The 13,534-nt window shown below is 43.5% G+C and overlaps 2 protein-coding genes across 2 annotated transcripts in view; one reads left to right on the forward strand and one right to left on the reverse strand.

Annotated features, from left to right (window-relative positions):
- Positions 1-1,748: 1,748 nt before the first annotated feature.
- Positions 1,749-3,361, reverse strand: cebpb (CCAAT enhancer binding protein beta). The gene has a single exon (XM_076275741.1). It carries the CDS (start codon positions 3,118-3,120, stop codon positions 2,254-2,256), a length of 867 nt encoding a protein of 288 aa, XP_076131856.1. The 5' UTR covers positions 3,121-3,361; the 3' UTR covers positions 1,749-2,253.
- Positions 3,362-4,804: 1,443 nt separating this feature from the next.
- peds1b (plasmanylethanolamine desaturase 1b) overlaps positions 4,805-13,534 on the forward strand; it is a 16,317-nt gene continuing 7,587 nt past the window's right edge. Inside the window, exons 1-2 of the mRNA XM_076275742.1 lie at positions 4,805-5,013; positions 12,524-12,643. Of these exons, the coding sequence (XP_076131857.1) occupies positions 4,896-5,013; positions 12,524-12,643 (238 nt within the window). The 5' untranslated portion in view covers positions 4,805-4,895. The remainder of the gene's footprint in view (positions 5,014-12,523; positions 12,644-13,534) is intronic.

Raw genomic sequence — 13,534 nt, forward strand, 5'->3', positions numbered from 1 at the left:
AGAGACGACAGATACTGAACCACAGCCTCTCCGGTCAGAGACAGACACTGAGGAGAAACCAGAAATAGGAAGGGTGGAACCCTGAAACACACACACACACACAGGCATCGAGCCCTGAGACAAGGCAGTGGTCAGGGCAGGGTGTGTGGGGGGGTGGGGGTGGGGAATAGAGGTACCTGTTCCAGTGTGTGTGTAAGTGTGTGAAGGGGGACCCTGAAATATATCCAGGAATTCATCACCACAGCCTCCACAGCCTCCAAACAGGAATGAGGAGACACAGACACACACACACACACACACACACACACACACACACAGACACACACACACGCACACACACACACACACAGACACACACACACACACACACACACACACACACACACACACACACACACACTCGCACACACGAGAAAAGGGGGCGACACAAGGCCAGAGCCTATGTGGAGATCATAAGTACACCCGACCGGCAGTCGTGCTTAAGGTGCTTAAGGACATTAGTGATTATTAATGCATTATAAACTATTGTCATTGCAAAGGCATTATAAAATAAATCTAATTGGACACAGACTAAACGCCAGTTAGAGCAACCATACGCTTACATTTACTGACACACACACAACATGCATGTCCATACTCAGCACCCAAAATCACATCTTAATGAATACATTCTCCCAAGCATGCTGTTGTGCCTGGCCTTGTGTGTGTGTGTACGCAGCTGGTGTGAGTGCTGAAATCATGGAGTGTGTTTACTCTCTCAGCTCCTTATTCACTTGGTCACGTAGCTCACTGCAGTACACACACACACACACACACAAACACAAATGATCCTGAAACGCTGCTGTCCTGTTCAAGTTGACATGTAATCCATGACTGACTGGAGTCCTTCCTTTCGCACACACACACACTCATACACACACACACACATATAAGCCATGACTGAATTACAGGAGAATCCTTTCTTCCTTTCTATTACCAGATTGTCTCTTTCCTCTGCCACACCTGACCCTGGTTATTTACCTCATGTGTGAGCTCAATCAGCTCACACACACACACACACACACACACACCTCCAGCATATACTGCCTAATTCTGCACCTTACTGACAGTTACCATTGGCTGCCCTGCATGGTTGTGTGTGTGTGTGTAGGTATTCTGCAGCGTACCTGTGTTAGCTCAGGGTTTGGCAGCACAGAGAGGTTATGGGGGTGGGGTGTATGTGTGTGTGTGTGTGGGGGGGGGGTTGTTGGACCTGAGTAATCTTTGGCCAGCCTTGACCTGTCTGTGAGAGAGCACTGAACCTGTTTCACTGTTGACTGAGTGCGTGTGTGTGTTCACTAAATCGCCTGACAGGGACCAAAGTGTGTATGTGTGTGTGTGTGTGTGTGTATGTGATCTGAGTCGCTCAACGCCCAGGTGATGTACCGTACACAGAGCCAAAAACCCGCTGCCATTTAAACCATCCCTAAAACATGGCATAAAAAGAAGTCCTGAGATCTGCAGATGAAACACTGAGTCACGTCCACTCTCTCTTGCTTGCATGGACACCACAGCGCTGTCCAACAGGCAAATCTAACACACATTTGGGGTTTCGTCTGAGGGATGTGTAAAATATGTGCCTACATGTATTTGGTGATTTGTGTGTGAGTGTGTGTGAGATAGCTAAGGGAAGCAATGCGTCGCACAGGCATTTGGGTGTGTTGTTCTGGAGGTGATAAATGACTGAAAATGATTTCAGAGACACCAAATTGCTTAGGAACCATGTAAAAATCAATTTAATTCAATAAAACATTTTTTAAATCATTTAAAATTGTACCTTTATATCTTTTACAGATTACTTCATTGCATTGCCAATACTGTTACAAAGAATTGCATCATTCCACTGCAGCAACTCTTCCCTTGACAACTACTGCCCCACATAAGGAAACACGTTTAAATAGAAGAACATTTCAATGCAGATTTCATCGTGTAAATTGTACAAAAATACTGTACAGACAAAGAATAAATTCAGAGTTTCATTGTAGCCAACTGGGTGAAAACCTCACCAAGAGCGAGGAGTTGCGCAATCACCTCATGTCTTCCTCCAGTCTATTCCACGGCTGTAAACACTTGTTTGTTTCTCCAGCAAAGCCTACTTTAAGTCGACAACTTCAGTAGACAGAGTACCACGGCAAGAAAGATCAACTTTCAACCAAATCACAGTCCCAGCCTGCTTCAATGTTCTCTCTAAGTGCAGCGCACACGGGCGTCCCGTTAGCACTGACCGGTGGCAGAGAGCAGGTTACGTAGCGTGGCCAGCTCTCGTGACAGCTGCTCCACGCGCTTCTGTAAACGGTCGTTCTCGGCTGCGAGCTCGAGCACTTTGTGTTGCGTCTCCAGATTGCGCATTTTGGCTTTGTCCCGGCTCTTTCGGACGGCGAGGTTGTTCCTCTCGCGCCTCAGTCGGTACTCCTCGCTGTCCTTCTCCAGGCGCTTCTTTCCCTTCCCGCCCGACATCTTGCCAATCTGATGCGGCGAACCTCCCTTACCTGACGGGGCAGGTGTGCCGGGTGGGCTCGAGCAGGAGGACGAGGCGTTGGAAATGTTCCCCAAACTGCCGCTCGGCGCTGACTGGTACTGTATATAGGAGCGCATGTCATATCCAGAAGAACCGTCCATTCCCGACTCCTCTCGGGGCTCGTCCTGGTGACCACCTTTAGCCGAGTTCCCGACGAACTCCGGGCTGTAGACCGTGTCAACTCGGGTCTCCTCGAGGTCGGCGTAGCCCAGTGGGTTGGCTTCCCGGTGGCTGTTAATCAAGCCTGGCTCCCGGTCGTTCAGTGAAATGTAGTTCCTGTAGTTTTGTAACGATGCCACCCTCTTGCTTCTGCTCTCCTCGAGGAAATCGCTGTAGACGTCTCCGCGTTGTAGAGCTGCCTGGTTTTGGCTTGCGAGTTGGTGATATTGCAGAGAGTCTAGGTAGATGCTGAAGTCGATCGTCTTCTCGTGCTGTGAGATACTAAGCTTCGTCATGGAGCCGTCAATGGGCTGCTTGCATATGCCGTCGCCGACGGGACCGCTAATACTGTTGCTACCGTGGAAAGCAAGGCAGTCCCCCTCGTAAAAACCGGCCACTTCCATGGATCTTAACACCCGCCGGATTGCGGGACCATACGAAACTACGCGCAGAGCGCTCGAACAGTGAGGTTATTTTAGACTACGTCGCTCACTGGAAGAAAGTTTCAGAAAACTACACAGATCGACGTAAACTCAATAACACTGTCACAAGTAGGCCTATCTGAAACGTAACAATCTGTCTGAGTCGGGTAGTGCCAGAGTAAGCGCTCCTCACAGAGTTTGTTGGCAAGACTGTCCTACAGGTTTGCGGCAAAGAATTTAAGTGGATGAGGAAGGGGGGCGTGGTTGTCGTCTGTTTCTGGGGGGGCCTTTCCTTTCGAACTCGTTATTTCAGCAAGTGGAACAAAACAAACTCAAAACCACAAACAACAACGGAAAATATATATTGCAATTAAAATGTGCATAAGATCCAATTAGTTTTAAAACTAGGGGAAAAATACCTTAAAATACCATGCAAAGAATAATTTACACCTACTTTTACGTCATAAAAAGTCACATTTCTAGAAAGTGTGTTTAGTGGTGTAGGCATAGCCTATACAACTTATACTTGGAATCCCAATCAACACCATTGACGTAGCCTAAACAAACAAACAAACAATCTGTACCCATGGGAAGGGGGCGTATTGTGGCTCATGTGTGTAGAACAGACAGTTTGACGTTTGACAACGCAAAACTGAAACCAGCAATGACACCAGAGGGTATTCTGCGACGTGTGTTTTACTTCTTTGACGTGTGTTTTACTTCTTCGTTGTTGAGAGCCTCCCCCTTGTGGATTTGATCATTATTACAGGAATGAAAATGCTCACTCAAACCTGATTTGCAGGTCTACATCCATTGCTCACATTTAAAACACTATAATATTATATTATAGTATAGTGTAGTTCATTATAATATTTATATGTATTATTATTATTATTATTATTATTATTACATAATCAAAAATAATAATCAACATTATTATTATTATTATTACTATTATTATTATTATTGATAATAATATTATCGAGGTTGTTTTCCTGGGGACATTCTAAAACGCTTACCTGTCCTTTAGCCTTCACAGGTTAAAAGGTAAACATCTGTGACAGATCAGAGATTGACAACGCAAAAAGAGATCAGTCGAGGAAATCCCATGTTTAACAATTGTGTAGGTCTACGAGCTTTACGCTCAGTTTCACTTCCAATTACGCTTTGGTGTTAAATTTCCTTTTATGAAATAGGTCTACCCTGTTACTATCACTAAGTCCTGTCAGGATTTTACTTGTTGAATGTCATTAAAAACTTGATGCATGTTTGGACATGTTTTTTAACCTGATGGGAAATAAATAGGCTATAGTTCTTGTATTTGTAATTATTGTAATTGTTCTTGAGCAAGGCTATATCAACAAAATCTTCGTGAGATTGAGTTTAAATGGCTATAGGCCTACTATTAGTTACGGTTCGAAGAAACGATAATTGATCCCACAGTTTCTCATTATCAGTAGGCCTACAGTAAAATGTAGAGAGTATGAGAAACGTCGCAGTTGCATATCTCGCACTCAACAAACCATCACTGGCTGAGTAGCAATTGTCATTGGCCAGAAACGGGTGGGGTCATTCTCTGTTCTGGAGACAGGATTGGTGGTCGGTTCAGTTATGAAAGTTTGAACCAATCACAGACATGCTGAATTTGAGAGCCGTGTACACGGCAAAATGAGCCAGAATAGCGAGGCGTGGCTTTCACCGCGAGGTGCATCTGTTGGGTTGCCGATCTGAGTAAGGGGCTGAACCGGGAGAGGAACATGGCGAGCCCCGCAGACAAGCTACAAACCCCCAAAGAGAATGAAGCGGGACAGACCGTGCCAAGATGGGGTCCACAACACGCAGGTGCACGGGAACTCGCGAATTTATACTCGCCAGGTAAGTCAGGTCGCGAGTGATCAGCTGGCCGTGAGTGCGCCACACAGACTAGCCTACCAGAGCCGTACTGTAATTCATGGCATAGAGAAAATGAACAGCAAAGTAGTTCACTTAAGGCATCTGCGGATCAACATCATCCAAACCTGTTCAACATGGTCCACAGACTCAGGAATTATCGTTATGGTTCGCATCCGACAAAATTATTCTGGTAATCTCAGTCCGGTTTTTAAGAAAGCTAGCCATGTTTGGAGATGGTCAATTTACTAGTGCTGTACTACGCGAGGTGTGTTGAACGGCGAGTCATATATTTCCAGTAGCCTAAACGAACGTAACGGTAACGTAAGTGAACAATCAGCTCTCCGTGGTCGCCAGATAGGGCCATGAGAGTCCGAACAGCTATAGGCGTCCGACATATAGCGCCGGTGTTGTCTGCCTTCTGGTTTCTCCACCTACTGGTTTCCTTGCGCGTGCATGCGCTGCAGCAGTTGTCAGACATTCACAAACAAGTTGTTTTAGGCGGTTTGAAGTCGCTTTTCATATATAGGCTACGCCATGAGCGCTCGGCTACATTACAGCCACTCTTACAAAAGACATGTAAAAAATATATATGTTTTGAAAACTAGCATTAAACTGGCCAACCTGATTCCCTACTCATTGAGCCAACTGTTACGCGATACAATTAAATATTGTAGGCTACCATCAATTAATAACGTAGGCAACACCCAAGTAACATGTTGTAGGTTCTAATCCAGTTTAATGCTATAAAGTGTGCAAAATTATAGCCTAGCCTTTATTTTACATGTATTTTCTATTTGTGGTTGTAGTGTAATGATCCATGGGATAGATATAACTTCAAATCCGTCTAAAACAACTTGTTTGTGAATGTTTGACAACTCCTGCTGTGGTGAGCAACGCGAGCACGCGCAAGGAAATCAGTAGGTGGGAAAACCAGAAGGCACACAACACCGGAACAAGCTGTCAATATTCTCTGTAGGCTAAATAACTTTTAGACCCCGTTGAGTCAAGTCGATGCTTTTGATGGATCGCGTCAGGAAACTAAATAGTGCGCAGTTCAGCTTTGGGTAATGCAGGGACCCAAACCTGTCCAGAATTGTTTGTGGTATTTATGAACTCGCCAGGCGACGTGTGTGTGGGAGGAAAGAATGGGACTCCAGCAATGTGTGAAACTATAGCAACACCAAAGAGTTTTTTGTACCTTAAAACAATGTTTCCAAAATTGTTTCCGTGGTTCATCAACTCGTAACAATGTGAACGGCACTTCTGCATTCGCTTCGCGGCCCTCTATCGGCTATAACCGCACTATGTAAGTTTGCCAGATCGGGTAGCGGGCTTGTAGTTCGATGGAATGAGACATAAGAAACTACACATTTGACTTGCATGATGTCGCAATACATAATACTTTCATAAAATCATGCAACATATTCTACCTTGTCTATGGACATCGTTATTTGCAAAGCTGTTGTTGGATAAACAAATAGCGTGCGTGCAGCAGAGGAAAAGTTCTTTGGTGTTGCTTTAACACTGGGTCAGCATACCAGGCTATACCCGCGCGCCTGTGTGTGCATGAGCCAAGTGGAGAGTGAAATCGAGTCAGTTAAGACGAGGAGGAGAGAGAGGCTTACAGCCATAACAGAACTGTCTTAACACACACACACACACACACACACAGACACAGACACACACACTGTAGAAGCTAGTGTGGGGGCATCTCAGACAGGAGTCTTTTGTCTTGTGTCCATGGCGCTGCCACTTGGCCCGTTCTCTGTGACAGAGAAGCACGGAGCAGCTTGTCCAGCTGTCCTGTTAACAGGACATGGCCCACTGACGGGCCGAGTCCAGACTTACCCCGAGGGGAACCCAGACGACCCCGGGCAGAGCCCAGATGCTTTTGGTTCTGATTCGACCCAGCGTTACTCTGCCGTGTGTGTGTCTGTGTATGTAAACGTGTGTGTTTGTGTAAATTATCTTACACAGGATTCAGGAAGTAGCAGTCTGTTTGTTTCAAAGTGTATCCTCCCTAGTACACCCACACACACACACACACACAGGGTGTGTCATATACATACACACACACACACACTCAGGCATTACCCAATACAAGCACAACATTGGTGTACTGTACAAGAGGCGGACCAGACTGCTACTGACCAGTGACACACACACACACACACAGACAGACACACACACCCACACACAGTGTTGCTGAGGTAAACACACACTTGTCCTTCACAGAGAGACACACCAGTCCAGCACACACAAACTCACACACACCAATCTTGCAGAGGTAAGCATCCACTTGCCCTGCATATGTAAACACACACACACACACACACACTCCCACCCTGCATAGGTACACACACACACAAGTCTTGCGGAGGAAAACACCCAGGAGCTTCAGAGCGTTGCCAAGAATCCCCCCCCCCCCCCCTCAGAATCGGACTGGTTTGTGGGTTGTTGCCTTGGCTGGGGACACAGTGTATTGTGGGTAGTGTGAGTGACGGGCTGCTTTGAGGCCTTGGGGGACCAGAAGTAGCACAGCAGAGGGGGGACAGGAAGCAGGAAGTAGGAAGTAGGCCACACATGTCTGAGCTGGCGGCTACTAGCGCTAGCTGCTAACTCCTACAGGGCTGCAGTCAGATGACCTCCTAAAGGGTGCTCCATTTAAATGGCACCTTCTTTGCACAAACTCCCCAAAGAGGAAGAGAGGGTATTTTCGTATGTGTGTGTGTGTGTGTGTGCGTGTGTGTGTGTGTGAGAGAGAGAGAGAGAGAGTGTGCATATGTGTGTGTGAGAGAGAGAAAGAGAGAGAAAGGAAAAAGATGGAGAGAGTGAGTGTGTGTCTATGTGTACTGTCCTCAGTAGTGTGTTTGCATTGAGTTGTGTGTTTGTATTGATCTCACATCACTCTGACAACTCGACACACACAAACACACACACACACACCTGTGGAGTAAAGTTTTGCCTCGTAGATTGTGAGAGGACTTTGTTAAAGGAGAGAGAGAGAGAGGTAATGAGCATCTCGGCCAGACAGACACAGGCAGCCCTCATGGGACTAGCTGAGCTGCACACACAAATCAACATGCATTCTCTTTGCTCCTCACACACACACACACAAATACACACACAAATACATACACACACACACACACACACACACACACACACACACAAATACGCATGCATTCTCCATGCTCCACACACACACACACACACACACAAATACACATGCATTCCATGCTCCACACACACACACACACACACAAATACACATGCATTCTCCATACTCCACACATACACACACACACACACAAAAACACATGCATGCTCCACACACACACACACACACAAATACACATGCATTCTCCATGCTCCAGGAGACTCAAGTGTATTGATCCTTACTAATAGCTAATCAGCGCTAATGAATATGTGTGTTTGAGTTTGTGCTGAGTGGTGTGGTGCCTCCTGTTGGACTGAAGGAGTCATGTGATAAGAGTCACATGACAACCTTCGGCATCAAACTGTTTTTGTTCCTGCTTGGAGCAAAACAAGTCTGTTGGAGACAAACACTATGGGACTGGAGGCCCCCCTTTCTGTCTTTGTTCAAGTGAGATTGACATTAATTAGAGTAATTAAACTAAATACTTTGTGGTAAAAAAGTGTAAACAAAGGTATGGCAAGACAGGGCAGGATTCATCTACACAGTTCATAGATATTGGTGTCTGTGGTGCATCTACACAGCACCAGTAGCGGCTCCTGGGTTGACAAATAGGCGGGGCAGAGTCTGATGATCAAGTTTAGAAAAAAAAGGTTACCACTTGCGGTCAAAACACCATTTTGTTAATGCATTATTAACCTATGGTTAACCTACTTAAATATTTTATTCATAAGAAGTGAAGTTTCAAATTTTGAGATTCCAGACAAATAAAAGCTACAAGGTAGGTACCGGTAATCAGCTCATTAGCTCAGATCAGTGGAGAACTACTTTGGGGGAAAAACTGAAGAGGGAAACAAATTAACCGAGAATTCGAAATCAAAATCAAAATTCCACTGGAGCTCCAAGCGTAGGCTTCACGCCGCCTTACACCACTCAGCTCTCATAGTCAAGTTCAAGTTGTTTATTGTCATGTAGGCCTACTCATAAAAGAAATTATAAGTAACGAAATTATTGTGTTCAAGAGCCAGCTCAACTTTAAAGAGTAACTTAAAAGTAGGCTATTCATTAAAAAGGTAAATATGCTGTGTGTATGGGGTGTCCTTTGTTTGTTGGTATACGATGTTAATGTCGGGCTGATCAGGTCCTAGGTCTTTGATAGCTAATTTAACTACAAACTCAAGTCTTTCGAATGAGTTCTTTAAGAGAAACTCCACACTATTGCACACATGCTGTTCACTCGCCATTTTTCAACTGTCGGTCTGACCTCACAAACTTCGTGCGGACTAATACAGTAGGCATACTACAGTACAGTAGGCATATTACAGTAAGTTCTCACGTCGTATAGGGTGGGCAGTGGCATGATCTGCCCACCCGACCTTCTACTAACCGCGCTCTAGCTGCAGTTCCATTATCGGTCGACAGATTTACATAGACAAACAGCAGGCGCTGTTCAATTTCAATGTTCAAAAAATGTAACGTTACAGTAGGCCTAAAGCAACTATGGATATGATCAACGAGATCTTTGCGATCTTTTCGAAATTTCTTTGCAAATCATACAAAAATGTAACATGATTGAGTACTTTGCCACTGACTACAATAATAAACAAACAACATTTTATTTAAAAAAATATTTTGTGGATCTACTTTTCTAGTGGATGAATCGTTAGTAGGGCTCTGCCCCTCCTGCCCAAGTGAACAAGCCATGTCTGCACAGCACAGTTCATAGATATTGGTGTCTTAGTCCGGCAGCCATGGGGTCAGACCTGGTTTTGTCGGTTAAATTTTTTTTTTTTTGCAGAATCTTGTAGACTAGGGGTAGCTCTTTAAGATTTAGGAGGGTGCCCAGTGATATCCCTTGAGCAATTTCATAAATTTACCCTTTCTTGTTCAATGTGCTGAGTATAAGGTGAGACTCTTCAGGTGAATAGGGTAAAAAATTTAACTAGCAGATATCACTATGAAACTTCCCCAGTTGATAACTTACATTAATATGAAAAAAAATGTATTACAAGTTTTCTGTAATTTAATGTTTAAATATGAAAAAAGCTCAATGTGCCAAAATTAAGAAAAACAAAATAGGAAATACCTCTGATTTCAAGGTGAGTAGGCCTACTCATATTAAATGCAAATCAACTCAAATAAAATGTACTAAAATACAGTGTTCTATGTGATAGTTATTCAGACAATACTGCATGCGTTCAAATTTGGACAATTTAACCCTTTTCTATACCAATTAATGCATTTCTGTATTTCAGATAACGCCAGTAGTAGTCCAGTAGTCATGGGGTCAGACCTGGCTTTGTCAGTTATTTATTCATTTATTTTTGCTTAGACTTATTGACTTGCGGTGGCTCTTTAATATTTAGGAAGGTGCCCAGTGATATCCCTTGGGCAATTTCATATATTAACCCCTAAAGCCCTATGTGCCAAAATCATGAAAAAAATAGGAAATACCTCTAATTTCAAGGTGAGTACACATATCAAAAGCAAATCAACTCAAATAGAATGTACTAAAAACAGTTTGCCGTGTGATAGTTTTCAGACAATACTTTAAAATGTAACCCTTTTCTATGTCAAATAATGAATTCATAATTTCAGATATCTCCTGTAATAATTCGGAATATGTACACATTTCCTCTAGTATTAGTTTTGAGCAGTTCTTGCTCATTTGTTCTTGAACATCCTACAGTACCTTAAAACATGCACAGAACATTGTGCAGGGCACACCATTAACCCGGAAACTGCATCTTAGAGCTACAAGGGGTTTCTCTCTTACAGCCACATCTGATCATCTCCAAAATGGAGTCTGGTGCAAGTTTAACATTTTCTGATAGACTGGTTGGGCTCAGTAACGAATCAATGAATCCTTCTTCAAATGGCAGTTGAATTTCCAACTTAAGTAGCATTCCTCGGTTTCAGGCTTCATGACTGTGAACTCTGTACCAAACTAAAAACTCTAACTTTAATATCCAAGTATATATACTATGTCCACTAGGGATGGGAATTTAAATATTTCAGTCGAGTGGAATCAAAAATCAAGCCTGGAATTTTTTTAAATATTTTTTTTTTAATTAGTCAGACTGACCTGTGTGTATTATTAGGCCTTAGTATTTTAATGCATGTCTATGGATCAATACTTAAAAATGAATGTTAGGCTCTGAGCATAGACTACTGCTGCGATAAAGAATACAAAATAAATGTATATTTTATTTGTATTTATTTATTGTTTATTTATTTATATTTGGAAAATAGAACAGTAGTACAGAGCTAAAATACATCAGCTAAAAGAGGGCAGTGCAGGCTAACAGTAGTCAGTTACATAGCTGTGTAGTAAGTAAACCTCCCTCCCAACACCTTAAGAGACGTGCTAGTGAGAGATGCTAGCACTTGGATGAGTTTCCTCTCCCACTTTGAGAATGAAATCTGCACTTCAGAAGCACTTACATATACCAAACTTTCCAGTCTTATACCTAACCATATTGAGATGGCTTTTACTGAGGGGTTTGTTGATATATTATTCCTAGCCTGATTTATGAAATTTTATTCCTAAGAACATGGCGAAAATATTTTTTTTTAAGGCTACTGGCAGTATTTTCTGATTTACTGAATAACAAAAAGAGATATCCATAATTCCCTGTGTCAAAGACTTTTCATCTAATATGTCAACACAATGATAAAGTAAATTTGAACCTGGCTTTATCCAATGTTCAGATTTAGCTTTTTTAAAGTTTATGCAAATCAGCACATATTTAATTAGATCATGCCTAATTTGCATATTTGAACATTAAATTACAGAAAACTTGCAATACATTTTTTTTCATATTAATGTAAGTAACCAACTGGGGAAGTTTCATAGTGATATCTGCTAGTTATTTTTTTTTACCCTATTCACCTGCAGTGCCTCGCCTTATATTCAACACATTGAACAAGAAAGGCTGAATACGGAGAATTGCTCAAAGGGATATCATCGGGCACCCTCTTTAATCTTATTGAGTTACCCCTTGGCAACAAGAAACAGCAAAAAAAAAAACTTTAACCCACAAAACCAGGTTCACCTAAATTATGCCATTTGGCTGCCGGACTATCTGTGGTGCACACAGCACAGTCACACACACACACACACACACACACGCACACACATGCATACGCTTCCATCAGTCAGAACGCTGCAGGTTGAACCCACTTCCCTTATGAGACACACACAAGAATAGAAATAATAGTGAAAGAAAAGGATAAGAAAGATTCTGATTCACAATTCTTTAAATAACTCCACGTGTGTGTGTGTGTGTTTGTGTGTATGTGTGTGTTTGTGTTTGTGTGTGTGTGTGCGCACAGGTAAGCGGTGCCAAGAATGGGTCAGTGTGCTCCTGTGTTTCTCCCTCATGGCCTTCAACCTCGTCCATCTCCTCACCAACTTCCACCTCAGCCACTTCTGGTCCATCCTCCTGGGAATCGGTGGGTACTGCCAGTGTGTGTGAGTGTACCTCTGTGCCTGGTTCTATGTTGTGTGTGTGCATGTGTGTGTGTGTGTGTGTGTGTGTGTGTGTGTGTGTGTGTGTGTGTGTGTGTACCTCTGTGCCTGTTTCTATTATATGTGTGTGTGTCTGTGTGTGTGTGTGTGTGTGTGTGTGTACCTCTGCCTGGTTCTATGGTGTATGTGTGTGTGTGTGTGTGTGTGTGTGTACCTCTGTGTATGTGTGTACCTCTGTGCTTTTTGTGTGGAGTACTCTCCAAGGCTGCTGTGGTCAAACATTAAAGGCTCCAGGGATCTTTAAGTGTGTAAGTGGTGTGCATAAATGTTCCAGAGCTCACATCGATGCTGTGTGTGTGTGTGTGTTTGTGTTTGTGTCCTTCTGAGGAGACTGCTGTAGCCAGAGGTTCTGGTGGGCTGGTTGGCGTGTTGCCATAGAGAAATATTTTGAATTTGGGAGGAATTCTTCCCTGCGACACACACACAAACACCGACAAACACCAACAAACCAGTTAGACTGCTGCAGCTGGAGTCATTTTCCAACATTACTGGATTGGTGAGAAGGAAGCTAACAGCATGGGCAAACTAAAACAACACATTGTTAACAGTGCACACACACACACACACACACACACACACACACACACACACACACACACACACTCAGAACACATTGTTATCAGCGCCGGCAGTTGGTAAAATGACACATGCAACAAACACATAATTCTCTGGTCATTTAAAAGCACAAACTGCACTCTCGTGACAGATCCATGGTACAGGGAACGTGTCACATACACACTCCTGAAAAGACTCGTTAAGACACACACACACACACTCGTGAGTAACACACACAGATCCATGGCACAGGGAACGTG

This window comes from Alosa pseudoharengus, unplaced genomic scaffold (assembly GCF_046254945.1).
Source record: "Alosa pseudoharengus isolate Yale_2024_CS ecotype anadromous, Long Island Sound unplaced genomic scaffold, YU_APseudo_1.1 YU_APseudo_1.1_scf_9, whole genome shotgun sequence".
NCBI lineage: Eukaryota > Metazoa > Chordata > Actinopteri > Clupeiformes > Clupeidae > Alosa > Alosa pseudoharengus.